This window comes from Castanea sativa, chromosome 10, assembly GCF_040712315.1.
Source record: "Castanea sativa cultivar Marrone di Chiusa Pesio chromosome 10, ASM4071231v1".
Lineage (NCBI taxonomy): Eukaryota > Viridiplantae > Streptophyta > Magnoliopsida > Fagales > Fagaceae > Castanea > Castanea sativa.
In genome coordinates this window covers 9,478,785-9,500,381 of record NC_134022.1, presented here as the reverse complement: position 1 = coordinate 9,500,381, position 21,597 = coordinate 9,478,785, and the positions used below count along the sequence as shown (strand labels likewise).

Below are 21,597 nucleotides of genomic sequence, written 5' to 3'. Positions count from 1 at the left end.
TCCTCCTCTTGGCTCAAGCCCCATTATGTTCATGGTGGGGTGGGATTTATCTTCTAAATTTGGTTTTTGCTGTCTTTGGAGTGGGTCCGATTGTAACGTTCTTGGAGAGCATAAAAATGTCCATCAGCTTTTATTGGTTTTCTCATAGGAATGTTTGCAAAGATTGTATGGGTTTTATCTTCATAAGATTTTGGATTGGTCTTGGTTATAATTTTTCTCATAGTCTAGTTGCCCCCAACATATACTCTTGTATTTTTCTTCGTTTTTTCTTGTAATTATTTCTTAATTAGCAATAAAATTCTGCCAATATATCACTTAAAAAATAGTTCCAAGGAAAGACAACATTTTTAAGTTTTAACTTTCAGAAACTATCACACCATGCAACAAGTAGATTATTTTAATTAAACTTGTACTTAACTAAAAGTAGCACAGAAAGTAGAAGACAAACCAATCTACATGCTATCCATGTCAATTCAATTGATAAAAATACAAAAAACATAAAACAAAACAAAACAAAACAAAAACACAAAAACAAAAATTTAAATCAAATATATTTGGGAGATATAAACACCTCATAAATATCTATTTGCTTTGCTCGTTCCTCAATATAAATCAAATTCCACACAAAAGTCTGCAGAAAGAAGTGGCCTGTTGATATCTTCACTGCACACCTCAACTAACAAATCGTACCCAACAATTTTTTAGTGACGTTTAACATGTTTAGAGTTCAATCTCTTTTTAAGATCGCCTATCATTTTGTCCTGGGTAATGATTTTAAAATCCCTTTTGCTCAATTCTTGCTTTAACCTTTCAATCTCTTTCAGATGATCACAACAGTGATCTGAATCTGCCACCTCCCCTTTGCTCAGCTCTTGCTTCAATCCTTCTCTCTCTTCCGAGTGATCACAACACTGATTTGAAGAGTCCTCTTCAGTCTTTTGATTGGTCTTCAGTTTCTTGGATGCACCTGAGATCTCCTCATCTTGGAAAGCTCTCTTGGATGATATTTGGCCAAGGGAATCATCATTTGCCATTTTTCGGACATAAAAACTAACTAATATACCTGTGGTGAGCATATGTTTGACAAGTTTCTGTGGCCGTCCCCACGAATCCTAACATAGTACAGGATAACAAGACATGTTTTACCAGACAGTCAGCCATGTATCCAAAAAATAGGCTTCTCTCTCTAGCATAAATGCACAAGCATGAAATCCTTAAAGAGTGCATTAATTTGGGATCTTATGGCAGGGAACTAAAAATGCTGCAAGTGCCTAAATAGACAATGAATTGCCTCTTCATGATAATAATCTCATCATTTTATGTAACGAGAATAAACATTAAATCTAACTATAACAGAAAATCAAGTTCTCAAAATTTTAAAACAGGGGCGGATGGACTATGAAGTCAGTTCAAGGGACTCAGGAGTGTTAACTTAGGAAGGAGAATTAGATCAGGATGGGATTTTTTTCTTTCAGGATATATCAAAGTGGGGGAAGGCATATATACAAGTATGGTTTTGTCATGATATATGGTGTGGGAATTGTCCTCTAAAGGATTTTTGCCCTAAGTTCGCATGCTCAGTTGACAAAAAATGCATAAATTATTTCACTCTTGGATAGCCCATTGGATAGGGAGGGTTGGAGTTGGAGTTGGAGTTGGAGTGTGAGATTCCACAATGGTTTTCATGATTGGGAATGGAGCCTCTGAATTCTTTCCTATATCTTTTATACTTAAATACCCCTAGGGGGGAGGGGTGTGACAAATGAGATGAAGATTGGAAGGGAGTGATGCTTTTGATGTTTGCTATTAATATGAGGCTATCCAAGGTGCCACTAGTAATTCTTTCCTCGAAAAAGTATTTGGTGTGTTAAGGCCCCAAAGAGGGTTTTACTAATAATTAATTAAAATTAACAAACAAAACAAAACAGAAAGGCCCCGAAAAAGGGTCTCATTCTTTGATTGGACAGCAGCTTAAGAGTTTTTACGTGTGATAATCTTATCAAGAGAGGTTTCTCGTCAGCTGGTTGGTGTTGCATGTGTTGGTGCAATGGAGAGACAATGGATCATTTGTTGATCCATTGTGATGTTGCATATGTTTTATGAAGCATAGTCTTTCGAACTTTTGGGATTGGGTAGTTACCAAGGAGGGTTGAAGATCTTTTATTTGAGTGGAGTAATTGGTTTGGGAAGCATTCATCATAGATTTGGAACCTTGACCCATTATGTGTGATGTAGCGGTTGTGGACAGAGTGAAATAGTTGCATTTTTGAAGATACAGAAAGATCAAAGGCTCTTTTGGAGTCAATGTTGTTCTGTGGTCTTGGGTGTGGGGTCTTACAAATAGCAATTCCCTTTTAGATTTATTTTATTTTTTGTTTTTTTCCTCATAGTTGCAATTCCCTTTTAGATTTCAAAGAATCTTTAGACTTCTGTGCATAATTCAATTGTTATCATTTCAGTTTACTTTGTGTTCATCATTGCGAGCATGAAGTAATCTATTTTTTCAATAAAATCCCATTACTTATCATTTAAAAAAATAATAAATAAAAACATATGATAGGGATGCCAGGCAGGTAAACTATAGTAAGTTGAAAAAGATCACAGTATATACCTTTTCTTGGCTGCCTTTGACTTTTTCATATGCTTGATGTGCCTCTTGTGAGTTCTTAAAGATGACAAACAAAGAAGATTTATCTTCTTGCATCTTTTTAGATGGCTGCCAGAAAAGCATACACCACATTAGAACCTTACAAGTAGAAGGGGGGAGAGTGAATACACAAACATGGCCAAGGAGTGGAGTGGGGTAGATCCTAGTTACGAACTTACCAAACACCCCCCCCCCTTCTTTCTCCCAGAGAGAGAGAGAGAAGTTATACAAGGGGAAACTTTGATATTGTGCATGAGTACGTTGTAGAAGCATGTAAATTGGGTTGAATATAAAGTGAATCAGCCTAAACAGTGCAAGAAATGCATGGCAAGCAGAGAGTTCCAGGCTGCCAGTCACACATCATGAAATCTTATCTAAATTCGTGTGCCATTCCATCAAATGGGGGCAGTTTTCTTATTTCTACCTAACCTGCTTACAAAACATATGATTAAGCTACTGCTTGTGTTTGGATTAGCATGCTTCCATCTAAGGACCCATCAGGTAGTTGAGCTAAGCACGAGTAGGATTGTTTGTTCGAAACATAATTTACCTCTTTCCTCTTTAAGCACATACACTAAATCAGAAATTAACTATCTGTAATTGATGTGAGTTTAAAATCTCCTCTCACCTTCCATAGTTTGTTACAAAAAAAATGTTTTTCAAGTAATAGTCATTGTAGTCAAAAGGCAAAAGGCAGCCTTAAGGTGCCAAATCCTTGTATCACATGAGTTGTGAGGCACCAAAAAGGCACTCACTTGAGTGAAGGTGCCAAACTCTAAATATAGTTATTAATACTATACATATAATAAACTCAAATCATACGTATCTAACACTTACTAGGCATGGTTTGAATTTTTAAAATTATTAAGAGGCTCTATTAATTAATCTAAGAATAGACTTTACAACAATCTTATATAAAAATTTTCAAAAAAGAAAAAGAGAACAACTTTTTAAGCTAAAAGATTACATGATTGAAATAATAAATAAATAACTGTTACCAAATTGGTACAGAAAGAAAGAGAGGTGAGAGAGAGAAGAAAGCAAGTGAAAGAGACACCCACTAACTTAAATTAAGTATGGAGCTACCCTTTTCTTCCAGATTACAGAACTTCCTTCTCTCTCTTTATTCTTGAGACCCTTAAAGTCTCTGTTTACAGCACTAACTAAAAGTGCCCTGTCTACCCTAAGTGAGCACCCGACTCTCCTTTGACTACACTGATAATAGTTAACAAATTGTGTGACCTATCCCCTCAATCAAATGATATAAAATTAATCGAATATGAAAAAAAAATTACCATGGAAATCTTAATGATGAGAACCAATTTATCTCAAAAAATTGATCAATTGATTGCTAGTTTGAAAACATACAAAATATAAAATTGGCTTGGCTGGATCCAGGCTTGGATGTAGATTAATGCAGATTTGCTGATAAGCATGACCCAACTCTTAAACCCGTATAGCAATGGTGTAAGATTAGGGATAGCAATATAGTTGGTATCCACATGATCAACAGATCTAAACCTAAACCGCCAATCAACAGCCCCAGTCGCATGGTTCAATGGTTTGGAATTTCAAATATATTTTTGTGAACGGGTGTCAAAATAGATTTTAAAACTCTTTTTCTTTTTTGGGAACAGGATATGTATCACGATCTATCATATGATGACTCCAAATATCATGACATGTAAAACATAAACATCATTCTGGCAATCATAAGCTCAACCAATATCTTGTAAAGAAAAGATCAGATAACAACAGGATATACTCAACCTTGAGCTCAATTGTAAAGTCCCCAGGAATGATTTTATGTAATTCTTCAGTAGGCACATTTTTTGGCATCCTGTGGAGAAATAGCTTTGCCATTTCAGAATTAGGTACCTATAGATAATTTATTCAAAGATTGTGAATCAGCAGGATCACATTGGTAGGAATTAGAAATCACCAAGAATTTAATGCCCAACTTACATCCTCTTGAACCAAGGGAATAGCATTATCAACACCATTCTCTATCTTAGCAAGAACAAGTTTCATTGCAGCAGATGCATCATCTAAACAATTGTGTGGAGCACCCTTCTTTCGAATTTCATAGCCCAATACAGACTGTCAAAAACAAATGGAACAATTAACTATAACTGAAACAGCCCACAGCTGCTTGCCCATTACTCAAAATGATATGCCCAAAGAGAATCCTTTTTCCAATCATATCCTACCTTAATTAATAATTGACTAATACATAAAGTAGGAATAACACATTAAGAACTTGCCTTGCACAAATTATTCAGAGATGCTCTTCTATAGATAGGTCCATCCAAACACATAAAGATAAGTGAGGTATCAATTACTCTTGCATGATCTAACTTTAGTGCTGCAATCAACACAATAATAATTACACGAATGCAAAAAAGAATAACTACCTTGCATAAAATTCAAAAAGACAATGATGGTTCAGTTGTCATGAGAGAGAGAGAGAGAGAGAGGAACTCCAATATCTAGTTATCATGCTTATCTTACCTTTCAGGTCATTGTTTAAACTGTGGCCTACTAAAATTGCTCCCTTTGATAATAGCTTCTTCATGGATTTCTACAAAATGCACCAAAATATATTAGATAAAGAATTGATCCCAAAAAGTGTGAAATCCAGCCTAATGTACCTGTACATCTGCCAATGAACAAGTAACTCCTTCCAAATCTCTTGCACTAACCCCAGTTATATCAGTTCTATAATCTGCAATGACTTTATTTGGGTTTACAAGTTCATCAAGTTTCACCTGCACAGCACAAACTCACTAGAAAAGATTGTACAAATAGGACCCTTCGGGAGGTCTAGAAACTGTCAAACAAGCTAGCCAAAGTGAAGAGTATTCTTTTCCCTAGGGAAAAGAGAGGTGGAACAATGGGAATTACTATTGTATGAAGAGAATGAACACAAGCCGAATTAATTAATACCTGCAAATTGCGATCCACAGCACAAACTTTCACTAAAGCTTCAGTGCCATCTTCACAGAGAGCCATCTCACAGTCAACAGCAACCATTGCATTTGATCTCATAACCTTGGATTTTTTAGGAAGCTTTGTAATCACCCATCCCTGCTTCAACATATCCCACAAGTTATCAGGAAGCCAAGCTACATTTGAACTTGATAGCAACATTAGTTCCTCATTGTGTGAAACTATTTTTATACTTGCACACCACAACATAATTTAACTTTTATCTTTTTGTATTCATTATATAAATAATGCATCTCAAAACACCCATCTAGTCCTATTTAATATAAAAACGTATAGGGTCAAACAGCAAAGCTCTTCTTAGAGACTCAAAAAGAAAACATGCTTCAAGGGGCCTCCGGTCACATCATCTTACACTTTCTTTTAAAGATTATCAATTGCCACAGTAGTATATTCCATGCCAGAGAATACTTGAATTAGCATTTACATAGTTCATCTTTGCTCCCTAAGCTATTTTGACCATAATCTACCTATAGTTAGCAATAAGGAATGTATAGGAAGTAAACGTAGCAACTGAGATTGCCTAAGAAAGGTAATAACGAAAAATAGGTGCTGTAGGAAAGCCCGAAAATGACCTTTTAATATGAAAGAAGTGCATAAGAAAACAGTTAGAAAAGTTAAAAGGAGTGAAGTTTTTTTTTTTTTTTTTTTTGATAAGTAGGAAAAGTAAGCAAACATTATGACAACAAACCTCATCATTTGATGGGAACGAATAATCCAGCAGGTACTGAGGGTGTTCAAGAGTTAAACGAACCAGTCTCTGCACTGCCAGTGTCACAAGTTATCAAGATATACCAAACAGCAAAGAACATCCAATTTAAATTTATAGGAAAAAAGAAATAAAAAGAAAGGGAGAATGCAAGAGAATAACTTGTGTCTAGAAATTTGATGATAACTTAAGCCTTATATGCAATGAGAGAATAATAGTAAACTAAAACAGAATCTAGTAGTCATTCAGCCACTAATCATGGAAGTAATAAATGATACTATCATGGTTAATTTGGACAATCCATTGTTGATATAGAATAAGTGCTTTGAAATGGACACAATAATTACAACCGAGTTTTTTTAGTATTAACATCATATAATTACATTGAAGGGTTTTGTTGCAAAATCCAGCAAAGAACATTAAAATAAATAAATAAAAGCTTAATTTCCAGATTTGCATGCCAGTTTAGAACTTTAAACAAATGAGAGTATTCAAAATACCAGGAATATGACGGGCATATTATAACAGGGGGAAAAGCTTATCAAACCAAGACATGGGAAGCATGAAAAAGCTACCAATCTAGGCTTCCAACCATAATTAAAACTTATTTAATCAGACAAATAATAATGAGAAAAGGAATTCATAAAATATGAACCAGACAAAGTGTGCATTTGAATGATCTTATTTCATCAGCTTATTGAGGCTAGTTTGTTTATTGTGTAAAAGTACATCTATAACCATATATAATTATTGCTAAGTTAAACAAGCACCCAGTTGAGCTAGAGCTCATCAGCAAAGTATACAGCCATACCTTGAAAAAGGTGATGTTTTAAAAAGCTATACATTCCATTTCAAGATGAAAATAAGCTGAAACAAATGAACCCAAGTGTCTTACTACAACTATAAACCCAAACCACCAGATATTGGTGTACAGACTACAGACCCCCTTTCCTCTACATTTTCACAGAAGAATTAGTACAAGTACACAGGTAATAGACTATTAGTAGAATAGCAAAAATGCATTCTTCAAAGCCTCAAGGGATAACTAAACCATACCTGCTCAGGTATTTCATTATCTGGAGATACGTTTGTAAATTGCCCCACTACATCACGCTTTAAATGGCATTGCATTACTTTAGCAAAAAACTGAAAACAGGGAAAAACAGAAAAGCCATTGTCTTCATAAAATCTCAAATACAAGTAGTAAAGAAAAAAATAAATTCCAAAAAAAAAAAAGAACTACCTTGAGATGATTTTCTTCAACAAAAGTCTTAAGAAAAGCAGCCAAAACATCATTGGATCTCCTGGTAGGATCACTCAAGCTATTCCCAAGCTTCCTATCATGAACTCTTAAGAATTCCTTCCAATCTCCTTTCGTACCCTTCATTCCTTGTTTTTGGGCCAACTTCACCATTTCAACAAGAACCTATTCACATTCATATTTGGGCATTATACATATGTTGAAAAAACACATCTTGCAACAAACATAGCACTACTTCACCAAAACTGAGACACAACACAACGCAACCACATATATACTTGTTGGGGTGAGTTATAAACAGTTGGTCAAAGCAAAACAACACACACACACACACACACACACACACACACACACATATATATATATATATATTCAAATTAGCACAAAACAAGCAAGTGATTGAGAGAGTAAATGGGGTTGTTACCTTTTTCTCTGCGGTGTCAAATAATTGTTCCATTGGGAGAGAGAAGAGAGAACGGCTCTGAATTTCTGGGGCGGCAGCTCTCTTCAACCGGTGCTAAACTTAAGAGAGAGAAGTCGGCGGCTGAGGGGTTTTTTACTATAAAGAGATAATGGGTTGGGCCATTCAAAAATAGCCTACTTTACTTGCTTTTTTCTTCCGCTTGTTTATATTTGATCAATGGGCATTTTTTGTTTGGTGATCATTGGGCTTCTTAAAAGCCCATCTTACTCTATTTCCAGCGCTTTTTTTTTTTTTAAATCCCTCTCTGTTGTCTTTTAGCGAAATGGGCTTTGCTGAGTTGGGCTATCTTTGAGACTAATTTGAAAATCAATATATGTGTACAGATTTTGTGACCTTGTAGTTTAGTAGCTCAAACAATTTAATTTTGTGCTTTGACTTTGAGCCCATATGTTTTTCTACTTGTTTTTAAATTAAATTATTGGGCTACTACTTCTTTAACCCAATACAAAGGCCTAGCATGAGTTTTTTTTCCCCTCTTTTTTCCTAAAAGCTTTAGATCACACATTTGTCCACTTTCAAATTTTCTTTTCCTTAGCTCTTCAACTCCACCACCCCCCACCCCCCACCCCCAAGCCCCACCCCCCCCCCCCCCTCTCTCTCTCTCTCTCTCTCTCTCTCTCTCTCTTCTTTTTGGACTATAACAATGAATTTGATTAGGCAATGATGAATATGATGAGATGAGGAAAAAATTTACCCTGACTTAGATATATGTGTGGGAGGTAGAAGTTCTCGAATAAACATTTGGGCTCAGGGCTTTTTTGATGGATACCAGTTTGTTTTTTATTAAGGCCTCCAGGCCCACAAGTTAGTCTGCGTTGTAATGGTCCGAGGATGTGTCTGAGAAGTACTGTCTTCTCGGACAAGCCCAGCAATGATCTTGGGACTGGCTAAGAAGATTAAAGGCAAAACTCTGGGAAAACCGAAGGGTAAGAGGGTGATCTAAACACCCTCTAGATGCAAAGGTGTAACAGAAATATCTGGGAGAAAAGGCTGCTACCTCAACATTAAAGACCCTGCATCTACCTCCCTGGCCGCATTAATGGGGAAATAACCCCTGAACAGTAGAAGTCAGCCTTCTTGCTATCATTTGAAGACTGCCAGAGGGTGGTGGATGGGACAGATGTCTAATAGGGTAATTTGCGTTACACGTGGATAAAGAGAGAAGAAGAAAAAGTATTTAAAAGGGGAGAAGAGGAAAAAAAGGGAGGAGCGAGACAAAGACAAAGAACTGTAATCTTTGAAAGAAAAAGAGAAATAATAAATAAATCGTCCTCGGCTTACGTCCGAGGAGGTTCATTTGCTCTATTTGTCTATTGTTTGCAAACACTGTAACATTCTAACCTGTTCATCGAGCTTCAAACACCATCAAACTAGATTGCGAACCCACACTCTACAAATTTTATTGTTTAAGGCTCATTGGGCTTGACCCCACGTTTGTTTTTGGGTCTAGGCGCAATTGTGCATTTACAATTGGCGCCGTCTGTGGGAATCTAGTGTTGAAAGAACTCGAACACCATGGCAGGCTTAGGCTCGTACCATGTAGAATCTCAGGGATCGCAACTTGAGGATCCTTTCGAACGTCTTGAACGCCGGGAGGATCGAGAGGGTAGCGTTCACACTGAATATCCTAGAGCAAGTCATACTCACGGTGGAGGCAGGGCCACCCACGAAGATGATTCTAACGCCATGTAGAAGGAGATTGATCACCTTAAGAAGAAGCTGCGTCGCGTCAGGCGGAGGCGTGCTTCACCCTCATCTAATACCTCTTCGGGGGAATCCCGGGGAAGTAGTTACAGTTCGTGGTCATGGTCACCCCCCAGTAAAACATCCTCTTGCGAAGAGGATGACCCACCAGGTCGTAGGAACAGGAAGCTCCCCTCCAGGGGCTTAGGGAACGATGCCATGAGCCGGGCGTTGCACCAACTCTCCAAATCGCCATTCTCACTCAGGATTGAGAATGGGAGGCTCCCCAGGAGGTTCACCCAGCCCACCTTCACCATTTATAACGGCCGAACTGACCCCGTGGAACATGTGAGCCACTTTAACCAGAAAATGGCGGTGCATTCTCATAATGAGACCCTAATGTACAAAGTCTTCCCTTCTAGCTTAGGACCTGTTGCTATGAGGTGGTTCGACGGTTTTAAATCCGGGTCTGTAGGTTCGTTTAGGAAATTGACCAGAGCATTCGAGTCACGGTTTATTACATGCAGCAGAGTTCCTCGACCGTTGGACTCACTGTTGTCTATGGCTATGAAGGAGGGCGAGACGTTGAAAGCATGCTCCGACAGGTATTGGGAGATTTTTAACGAGATAGATGGTGATCTTGATGAGGTGGCGATCAATACCTTTAAAGTAGGCCTTCCAACTGATCATGACTTGAGGAATTCTTTGACCAAAAAACCCGTACGGAGTGAACGCCGCCTCATGGACCGTATTGACGAATACAAAAAGGTCGAGGAAGACCAACAGCAGGGGAAGGGTAAGGCGAAGGTTATCCCGCAGGTGAGAAGAGATTTCAGGTCGGACAGATACCACAACAACAGGCCGAGAAGGGATTACTCCGGGCAATCTGGCTCGGCAGCACCTCAGACTGTTAATACTGTGTTCTGAGAACCGGTGCACCAGCTACTGGAGAAGGTCCGTAAGGAACCCTATTTCAGATGGCCCAGTAAGATGGCTGGGGATCCTGCCAAGAGGAATCAGAATCTCTTTTGTCAGTACCATCAAGACGTGGGTCATACTACCGAGAATTGTCGGACCCTCTGGAACCACTTGGAGCAGCTTGTCAGCGAAGGAAAATTAAAGCAGCACCTGTACCAACCTGACGGACAGGGCAGTCAGTCTGGCTCGAATAATCAGAGGAATAATTCATCTCGGCCTCCCCTGGGAACGATCAACGTTATCTTCGCTACGCCTGGCAGGACTGGCTCCTGTCCTACCAGGGTGATGGCGGTTTCGCACTCCCAAGCCGAGGAGGCAGGCTCTAAGCCGAGGAGGCAGGCTCCAAGCCGAAAAGATTGAAGTTGAATGTGCCCGTCTTGGGATTTTCAGAGGAAGATAAGGTTGGGACCATCCAACCCCATGACAACGCCCTAGTGGTCACTCTGAGGATAGGGAATTATGATGTGAAAAGGGTGATGATTGATCAAGGCAGCGGCGCAGATATCATGTATCCTGACTTATTTAAGGGGCTGAAGTTGAAATTGGAGGACTTCACCCCTTATGACTCGCCGTTAATAAGTTTTGAAGGAAAGGCCGTTATACCAAAGGGACAGATTCGGTTGCCCGTGCAATCTGGCTAGGAGACGGTTGAGGTGAATTTTATTGTGGTCGATGCATATTCCCCATACACAGCCATCCTTGCCCGGCCCTGGCTGCACGCTCTGGGGGCTGTCTCCTCCACCTTGCATGTTAAGGTTAAGTTCCCTTCGGGGGAGTGCATTGAAGAGATTCTCGGCAGCCAGTTGGTGGCTAGGCAATGCATATCGGCCGCAGTGCTGCATCAGACCGAAGCAAAGTCCTCGACCTCGGCTGTGAAAGACTTATAGCAATTAACGACTCTGGATGCGCCTGAAGTGGTGACAGCAGAGGAGGCCATATGCGAAGACCTGGAGAAGTTCCTGATATCGGATGACCCTGAAAGGTTCTTCCAGGTTGGGGTACGTTTACCACACCAAGAGAAGGTGGAATTGGTGGAGTTTCTAAAGAACAACATCGATGTTTTTGCCTGGGACCCCTACGAGGCTCCGGGGGTTGTCCGAAGCTTTATTTGTCATCATTTGAACGTCAATCCTGCTATTCCTCCTAGAAGGCAGCCGCCTCGGCGTTCCTCCAAGGAGCACTCCGAAGCCGTTAAAGAAGAGGTGCTCAAGCTCAAGAGGGCTGGGGCTATTAAGGAAGTTTTCTATTCGGAGTGGTTGGCGCACACGGTTGTAGTAAAAAAAATGAAAAATGGCGGGTATGTGTGGACTTCACAGATTTAAACAAAGCCTGCCCAAAGGACTCGTTCCCGATACCGCGCATTGACCAGCTAGTGGACGCCACCGTCGGACATCCTTGGATGAGCTTTTTGGATGCCTTCCAAGGTTATCACCAAATTTCACTAGCGGCAAAAGATCAGGAGAAAACTGTCTTTATTACTCCAACAGGGAATTATCACTATAAAGTGATGCCATTCGGATTGAAGAATGCTAGGGCTACTTACCAAAGGATGATGACCAGAATGTTTGAATTGCAGCTTGGAAAGACCATTGAGATATACGTGGATGACATGGTAGTGAAGAGTAAGGCGATATTTGCACATGTAAAATATTTGGACGACACTTTTCAGGTACTTAGAAAGTACAAGTTTCGTCTTAATGCCTCGAAGTGTTCTTTTGGTGTGGGTTCTGGGAAGTTCTTGGGTTATATGGTTACTCATAGAGGGATAAAGGTGAATCCGGCACAAGTCAGAGCTATTCAAACCTTACAGCCACCTCGGAATCCAAAGAAAGTGCAGAAATTGACCGGAATGATCGCTGCTCTCAGCAGGTTCATCTCTCGGTCAGCTGACCGATGAAAGCCTTTCTTCCAATTGTTGAATAAGTGGAGGGGGTTCCAATGGTCCGAGGAGTGCGTTGTAGCCTTCCAACAACTTAAGGAATATCTTTCCCGGCCACCCATTATGTCTCGGCCTGAGGTAGATGAGGTCCTGTTTGCGTATCTGGCAGTGGTCGTCCATGCGATCAGCCTGGTCCTCATAAGGGACGACGGTGGGGTGCAGAGACTGGTCTACTACATCAGTAAAACTCTAAATGACGCCGAGGTGCGTTACCTACTTTTGGAGAAAGCACTTTTAGCCGTAGTTCATGCCACACGGAGGCTTCCTCATTATTTCCAGTCCCACACTGTTGTAGTTTTGACCCAATTGCCTCTCAAGTCAGTGTTGCGTAGCGCTGACTACTCTGGAAGGGTGGCTAAATGGGGAACTATTTTGGGAGCTTTTGATATCAAATACATGCCGCGCACCTCGATAAAGGGCCAGGTTCTTGCAGATTTGATGGCGGAGTTCGCAGAACCATTGTTGGAGGAAACCGTGAAGGAATCACACATGGATGGAAAATCAGTTGACGTGATCACGGGCATAAGACCTCCCACTTGGCAAGTGTCCGTTGATGGGGCAGTTAACCAGAGAGGGTCTGGCATCGGACTTGTCCTGGTATCCCCCGAGGGAATTGTCTTCAAAAAATCTCTGAGATTGGCATTCTCAGCTACTAATAATGAGGCCGAGTATGAAGCAGTCTTGGTCGGTATGAACATGGTGTATAGGATGGGCGGAAAGGAAGTTCACATGCTCTCGGATTCTCAGTTAGTGGTCGGCCAGGTGACAGGGACTATAGAGGCCAGGGACCCAAGAATGCAAGAATACCTGACCCAGGTCAAACGTTTACAATCTAAATTTGATTCCTTTATCTTGTCTCACATTTCTAGAAGTGGAAATACACATGCAAACTCTTTGGCTACCTTAGCGACATCCTCGGCCCAGAGTTTGCCTAGGATTATCCTTGTCGAAGATTTGCTAGAGCCAGCTCTTGCCACTGTTAGTGCAGCCCGGATCCATTTAATAAGGCCTGGACCTAGTTGGATCGACCCTATGATATCTTTTCTGAAAAACGACATTCTTCCCGAGGACAAGCCTGAAGCAGACAAGATCCGTCGAAAGGCACCGCGTTTCTGGTTGTCCGAGGATCAGAAATTGTACAAACGATCCTTCTCCGGACCATATTTGTTATGTGTGCACCCCGAATCAACGGAGGCGCTTTTGGAAGAACTGCATGAGGGAATTTGTGGGAGCCATACTGGGGGAAGGTCCCTAGCTCATAGGGCCCTGACTCAAGGATATTGGTGGCCCAAGATGCAGAGGGAAGCCCAGGACTATGCAAGAAAGTGTGACCAATGCCAGAGGTTCGCTCCTAACATTCATCGGCCTAGAGGAGTCCTTAATCCTCTCTCGAGTCCTTAATCCTCTCTCCAGTCCTTGGTCTTTCGCTCAATGGGGATTGGATATAATAGGGCCATTTCCGAGAGCCGTAGGAAACAAAAAGGTGGCTGCTTGTGAGGACCGATTACTTCACTAAATGGGTAAAGGCTGAGCCCTTAGCAAATATTAGGGACGTCGATTCTAAGAAGTTTATCTGGAAGAACATCATCACTAGATTTGGGGTACCACACACACTTATTTCGAACAATGGCGTTCAATTTGATAGTAGAGCTTTTAGGAAATATTGTGGTGACATGGTCATCATAAATAGATACTCTACTCCAGCTTATCCTCAGAGAAAAGGGCAAGCCAAGGCCGTTAAGAAGGTCATAGTTAGTGGACTTAAGAAAAGGCTGGACGATGCGAATGGCAGATGGGTAGAAGAACTACCACATGTTCTATGGACGTATCGAACCACGCCGCGTAGATCCACAGGAGAAACGTCATTCTCTATGACTTATGGGGCCGAGGTAGTGATACCTTTAGAATCTAGTTTCCCACACTAAGGACGAGTTCATTTAGTCCAGAAAACAACAACAGCCTCTTGAAGAAAGGCCTGGATTTAGTTGAGGAACGACGAGAGGCAACTATGGTCCAAATGGCTTATTATCAGCAGAAACTTAAACGAGGGTATGATGCCCATGTGAAGCTAAGGCCACTCGCGCCTGGAGATCTGGTACTAAGAAAAGTTGTAGGTACTGCTAGAAACCCAGCTTAGGGTAAACTAGGACCGAACTGGGAAGGACCATATCGGATTATTTCTGTAGCAGGCATAGGGTCATATCGGCTAGCTAATCTAGATGAAAAAGTTGTACAACGCCCGTGGAATGTAAACAACCTCCGAAGGTATTATTATTAATGGAAGGTACTTTTGTCATTCGTGGTCTAAATTATGAATGTATACGGGCTTATAAATTAATATGTTCTAAAATATCAAACAGAAACTTGGTAATGCAGGGTCCTCGGACCACATACCTTGTGGAAATTGATATGTTCTAAAACATCAAACAGAAACTTGGTAATGCATGGTCCTCGGACCACATACCTTGTGGAAATTGATATGTTCTAAAATATCAAACAGAAACTTGGTAATGCAGGGTCCTCGGACCACATACCTTGTGGAAATTGATATGTTCTAAAATATCAAACAGAAACTTGGTAATGCATGGTCCTCGGACCACATACCTTGTGGAAATTGATATGTTCTAAAATATCAAACAGAAACTTGGTAATGCAGGGTCCTCGGACCACATACCTTGTTGAAATTGATATGTTCTAAAACATCAAACAGAAACTTGGTAATGCATGGTCCTCGGACCACATACCTTGTGAAAATTGATATGTTCTAAAATATCAAACAGAAACTTGGTAATGCGTGGTCCTCGGACCACATACCTTGTGGAAATTGATATGTTCCAAAACATCAAACAGAAACTTGGTAGTGCAGGGTCCTCGGACCACATACCTTGGGGAAAATGATATGTTCTAAAATATCAAACAAAAACTTGGTAATGCATGGTCCTCGGACCACATACCTTGTGAAAATTGATATGTTCTAAAATATCAAACAAAAACTTGGTAATGCGTGGTCCTCGGACCACATACCTTGTGGAAATTAATATGTTCCATAACATCAAACAGAAACTTGGTAGTGCAGGGTCCTCAGACCACATACCTTGGGGAAAATGATATGTTCTAAAATATCAAACAAAAACTTGGTAATGCATGGTCCTCAGACCACATACCTTGTGGAAATTGATATGTTCTAAAATATTAAACAGAAACTTGGTTATGTCTGGTCCTCGGACCACCTACCTTGTGAAAAAATATATCTTATTATTTGATAAACGGAATCATGGTTAAATGGAATTGTAAGTTATACATTTTCAAGTATCAAAAAGAAAGCTAGAAATGCAGGGTCCTTGGACCCCACACTTTACTAAAATTAACGTTTCAGGTTACAAATTCTAAGTATCACATTGCTTTGCAAAATGAGGCACTACTTATTATCTAAAATGAGGCAAAATTCTAAGTTAATTTAGCTTGTTAGGTGTTCGTTATTGTGTTATGTTTGCTACACTCCTAAGATATAAATTGCGAGGTACAAGGCAAGTATGTGTATTGCTGCTTAAAGTTGTAATTGATCAGCCACTGAAAGTGGAGTTAGTTGTTCCATTCGTTCTTTTGCTGTGTGCCAAGGAGAACTCTAATGGTAAACACAAAGATAAAATAAATAGAAGACAGATGAAGATCAAACGAAACTGACTTTCATTAATTGTTTTGATATACATTACATGGAAAATCTCAATTACAAAGAAAAAAGAAGCCCTAGGTTTGGCCCTAAGCTTTTGGAGGGGTATCTAGTTGTGAAGTGCTGGTAGCCTCAGTATTTTTTAACTCCAACTCAAAGGAAGACAGGACTTGTTTCCCTTTGTCTGCAGTAGTTGACGGAGGAACTATGGGCTCAGCACTTTGGCTTAGGACCTTCTCAGCGCCTCCATCCACTTCCTTCTCTTTATGGGAACCTATAGGTTCTGTAGGATCCGAAATGGGTTATGGGATCGCAGAAGGGAGAGCCGAAGGGGCTGTCTCAAGGGCAGGTACGACAGCAGGAACCTCTTCTATCTCCTGTATGTCAAGGGGAAGCCAAACGTTCTCGGGCTTCCTCAGCTCGGAAGGCAAAGGAACCCCTGCTACGTTTAGGGCTTCGCCCCAAACCTGCTGACAGTATTCTCGGCACAAGGCCACGAACGCCTCTGTCAACTAGTCTTCTATCGCCATCACCCCTTCCTGATATCCAGCCTTCTTCGCGGCCTCTAGCAAATCCCTGAAGGTGCGAGCTTTCTCCCTCATCTTCGCAAGCTCCTTCTCCAAGTCAGAGCGTTCTTTTTGAGTTTTGGAGAGCTCTTCATCCTTTTGATGAAGGAGCTTGTGCTGCCCCTCCACTTGAGTTCTCATGGTTCTCAGGCTGGCCTCGGTGCCGTCTCTTTCTCTTTTTAGATTGGCCAGTTGAGAGGAGAGTTTCTGGTTTTCTGCGAGGGCCTGGCCTAGGGACTTCTCAGTCTCCATCCGGATCTCTTGCTCCGTTCTAGCCTTCTTCTGAGAGTCCTCCACGAACTTCTCGGCAGCAAAGACCTCTTGAACGGCCTATGACAAAGTATCAGAGGGTTAGACATAGGAAGACATTCACTAATAGTCAGATATCAAGAAAAACGAAATGTACATAAGGAGTGAAACTTACCAGGGCTAATTCCCTTTTCAAGGAAAGGAACAGCTGAGGCTGGCTCATTTTTTCCAAGGCTTCCATATCCTTGGGCAGTAGAAGGGGACGTTCCAACGCATCGGCCAGGTGGTGGGCGTGGCCTTGTTGGAATGCCCTAATGCTGGACTGGCAGGAGATTGGTGCTCCGTCCAGTCTCAACTTAGGAGACCAGGTAGTCGGTGCTCGGCGCACTTCGGCCAAGTCCCTAATCTCCCCGCTTTCAACTGAACGAGCACGTCCCTTGCCTTTGTCCAGTTTCTGCTGCTGAGCTTGCTATTGCTGCTGTTTTAGTTTCTTCTGTTTTTCGCCACCAGCCTCCTCGGCCTCCCTCTTTCTTTTCTTCTTGGGCTCCTCAACCGGAGGCTTAGGATCGGCTGGAGGAGGGGGTGGTGGCAAGGACGGAGGAACTTGAGACCCTCCTGCTCCTTTGTTGGCGACTCTCTCACCTCTCTTGGTCAGAAGGCCTTTGAGCACGTCCATTTCTTCCTCCTCGGAATTGTCGTCAGGACGTGCAACTATTAAACCTGCAATTCCGGAGGCCTCGGCGGGCTCGTCTTCCTCGTCAGTGAGTACGACAAACTAATTTCCTCGGGGTCTTTTGACGACCTCGAGCTGAAATTGGTCTATCTCCTCGTCCAACAAGTTCGACTAGGACACTTGCTCCTCCGGGGCGGCGGTTGCCCGAGAGTGCGCTGAGAGAGGTATCGCCGCGATGGGTCGCGTGTATAGGATGGTGTTGGGCTAGTCAGGAATGTCGTGGTCGACGAGAAAGTGCAGCCTTGCTACGTTTATTCTCCGGCGTCGCCTGTCCCCCGCGATAATCGCGTTCTCTATCTCTTGGAAATCCGAGGATATGGGGTCGTATCCTAGTATTAAGTGAGCCGCTCTTACTTGCAAGTCTTCGCTCACGAAGACTTCTGAACGGAGGACGCGGTTTAAGTCGGCGACGTTACAGTGGCTCAAGCGTGGGCGTACGAGCTATTTATCTGCGAAAAGCAACACCCGAGGAGACAAATATGGTTAGATTTGTGATAAGCGCGAAAAATTAGAGATAACATCGTGCAAAAAGGGATAAAATATTTGAAGGGGTTGATATTGAGTCATGAGGAAGGGAAATTAACTCCTGAGAAGTCACACCTGGATCTCCCCATACGACTGGGCAGTGAGGGCCGTCTTGCCAGTTGCCTGAGGCGATGAGGTAGTCGTCCTTCATGCCTTTATTGGGCTTGGGCAGACAAGAAATTAACCTAACTACACTAGACCATGATTTAATGTAATAACCTACTTTTGTAAGTTTGTGGCATTCGTACATAAAGGCAACATCGTGCCATGTGAGGATCAAGCCCATCTGCTCATTTAAAGCGTCGACACTTCCTAAGACTCTAAATACATTGGGTGCGCATTGGTCTGGGCATAATCTATGGCTGCGAAGGTATTCCCTAGTTACACTCCTCATAGGGAGGGTCATTCCACCTTCTATAAAGGCAATCATAGGGATAATAACCTCTCCCGTCTTCCTAGAACCACCTACGGCTTCCGCTGGACAGTATTTTAAGCTTACGTCACTGGGTATCTGGTATTTGGCCCTAAAACCTTCCATCCCAGCGGCGGTGTCTACCAAGCATTTAAACCTACCCATTTAGGAGGAAAGAAAAAGTAAGTTTTGAGAGGGAAAGCGATTAAGAAAGGAGCCGAGGACAGAATCCGAGAAGGGAGGAGCAAAGAAAGCAAGAACTTACGGGGTTTGGTTATGCAAGTCTTCACGAGTTTCTGGAGAGAAAAGACGATGACTGATGTTTTGATGTGATTGAATTCTGGAGAAATGAATGAAGGCGCAGATTTCCAAGCGTTTTGACGTGCGGGAGGCGGCCTTGAAATTGGATTTGTCCCGCTCAAATTTTCGGGGGACAACCTGCACCGTTAGATGTTCATCTCACCGTTGAACGTGGGGAACAGGGTGTAACTTGAGGTCATAAATGCGCGCATTCCGGGATTCGAAGCGCCAGACGACGTTTTATGGGAAACAAAAAGACCCCACACGCGTGGCAATGTACAAAATGTGCGAGAGGTATTCTGGTCTGATCAAAACTCTATTTCTCTCCTCGGATGGACGAGAAAAATAAAGTTTTGAGGGGCTATTGTGGAAGGTAGAAGTTCTCGAATAAACATTTGGGCTCGGGGCTTTTTTGATGGATACCAGTTTGTTTTTTACTAAGGCCTCTAGGCCCACAAGTTAGTCTGCGTTGTAATGGTTCGAGGATGTGTCCGAGGAGTACTGTCTTCTCGGACAAGCCCAGCAATGACCCTAGGACTGACTAAGAAGATTAAAGGCAGAACTTTGAGAAAACCGAAGGTTAAAAGGGTGATTTAAACACCCTCTAGATGCAAAGGTGTAACAGAAATATCTGGGGAAAAAGGCTGCTACCTCAACATTAAAGACCCTGTATCTACCTCCCTGGCCGCATTAATGGGGAAATGACCCATGAACAGTAGAAGTCAGCCTTCTTGCTATCATTTGAAGACTGCCAGAGGGTAGTGGATGGGACAGGTGTCTAATAGGGTAATTTGTGTTACAAGTGGATAAAGAGGGAAGAAGAAGAAGTATTTAAGAGGGGAGAGGAGGAAAAAAAGGGAGGAGCGAGACAAAGACAAAGAACTGTAATCTTTGAAAGAAAAATAGAAATAATAAATAAATCGTCCTCGGCTTACGTCCGAGGAGGTTCATTTGCTCTATTTGTCTATTGTTTACAAACACTGTAACATTCTAGCCTGTTCATCGAGCTTCAAACACCATTAAACTAGATTGCGAATCCACACTTTACAAATTTTATTGTTTAAGGCTCATTGGGCCTGAGCCCACGTTTGTTTTTGGGTCCAGGCGCAATTGTGCACTTACAATATGTATTAACACTTTTACATTTGATAAATTTGAAGTGGATGTTATAAGTATGTTTTCAATTGATTTATTTGGTTAGTTTTTCCAAATATTAGCATAACTGAGAATTAAAGTAGTCACTAGTAGCTTATATTCCAATTTTATAATAAATGTGTATATTTATAAACTTTATATAGTGTTTGTGTATCTTACTACACAATACAATAAAAATAGGGGAAAAAAACATTCACATTTTGACAATTATGATTAGGCATTTTCCCTTTGATTTTTGTATAAGTATGGGTTTTTATTGTGGAAGTCCATTTTTTGAGATATGAGAGGAAGAATGTTGGCAATAAGGCCTATCAGTGGTGAAAGTGGAACATGGGTGAGCCCACTTCATAGAATATATTTTTTTGGGCTTTAAACCCATCTCGTGAAGTAGTAAAAGTTGGGTTTTAAACCTATTCCAAGAACATGAAGAAGCAATATTTGTGCTTTAAGCCCATTTTGTGAAGCGAGGAAACATGGTTTGTTACAAGTCCAATTCATTATGTAGGGAAAATAAGAATATTAGCTTATAGAGCTTTGATTCCAAGTTTTCTTGATTCATCCACTTGTGATAAGAAATTGCTAAAACATTTTACTTTTCACCCATTTCAATATAAAGTATTAGTCAATCAAATCCAATTTATGAAGTCAGGAAATATTTTGAGCATGAGCCCATTACATGATGTAGAGAAAAATGTGGACTATATATAAGCCAGCGAGGAACTTTATGAGCCATGAGCTCAATTCATGTAGTTTGATAGGAATTTAATCCAATACCATTATTTCTTTATTTTGAAAAATAATGTTGAAGTGACATAGGTTGTCTAATAAAATTGAACCATGTGATGTGATCGTGAAAAGAACTTTCAACGATATATAAATAATTGAAAAGGTATGGAGGTAGGCCAAAGAGTTGAGAAGACTTTTTTTTCTAATGTAATGTGAAACACACAATAAACCAATGCCGAATTAATTTCTTGTACATATCGTTATGACAAATGCTCAAGTCTCTTCGTGGCCATTTCCTCGTATTAGAAATTATAGGAAGTGTCAATTCAGGTTAGCGTGTCGGGTTTGTGTTGTGTTGAGGTAGTAGGCGAAAGAGTGGAGAAGGCTCTTTTTTTCCAATGTAATGTGAAACACACAATAAACCAATGCCGACTTAATTTCTTATACATATCGTTATGACAGATGCTCAAGTCTCTTCACGGCCATTTCCTCGTATTAGAAATTAGATTAGAATCCTCTCCCGTGATAAAGGACTTTGTTTTGGCACCTCTTTC

At 41.1% G+C, this 21,597-nt stretch overlaps 1 protein-coding gene across 1 annotated transcript; it reads right to left on the bottom strand.

The window, feature by feature from the left end:
- Positions 1-369: 369 nt before the first annotated feature.
- LOC142613716 (small RNA degrading nuclease 1-like) lies at positions 370-8,179 on the bottom strand. Its single transcript, XM_075786184.1, has 12 exons — positions 8,048-8,179; positions 7,606-7,788; positions 7,419-7,508; positions 6,345-6,413; positions 5,594-5,734; positions 5,299-5,415; positions 5,159-5,228; positions 4,912-5,012; positions 4,613-4,747; positions 4,418-4,525; positions 2,612-2,716; positions 370-1,112 (listed from the first exon to the last, which is right to left on the bottom strand). The coding sequence occupies exons 1-12, from the start codon at positions 8,078-8,080 to the stop codon at positions 702-704; spliced, it is 1,563 nt and encodes a 520-aa protein (XP_075642299.1). The 5' UTR covers positions 8,081-8,179; the 3' UTR covers positions 370-701.
- Between the last annotated feature and the right edge of the window lie 13,418 nt (positions 8,180-21,597).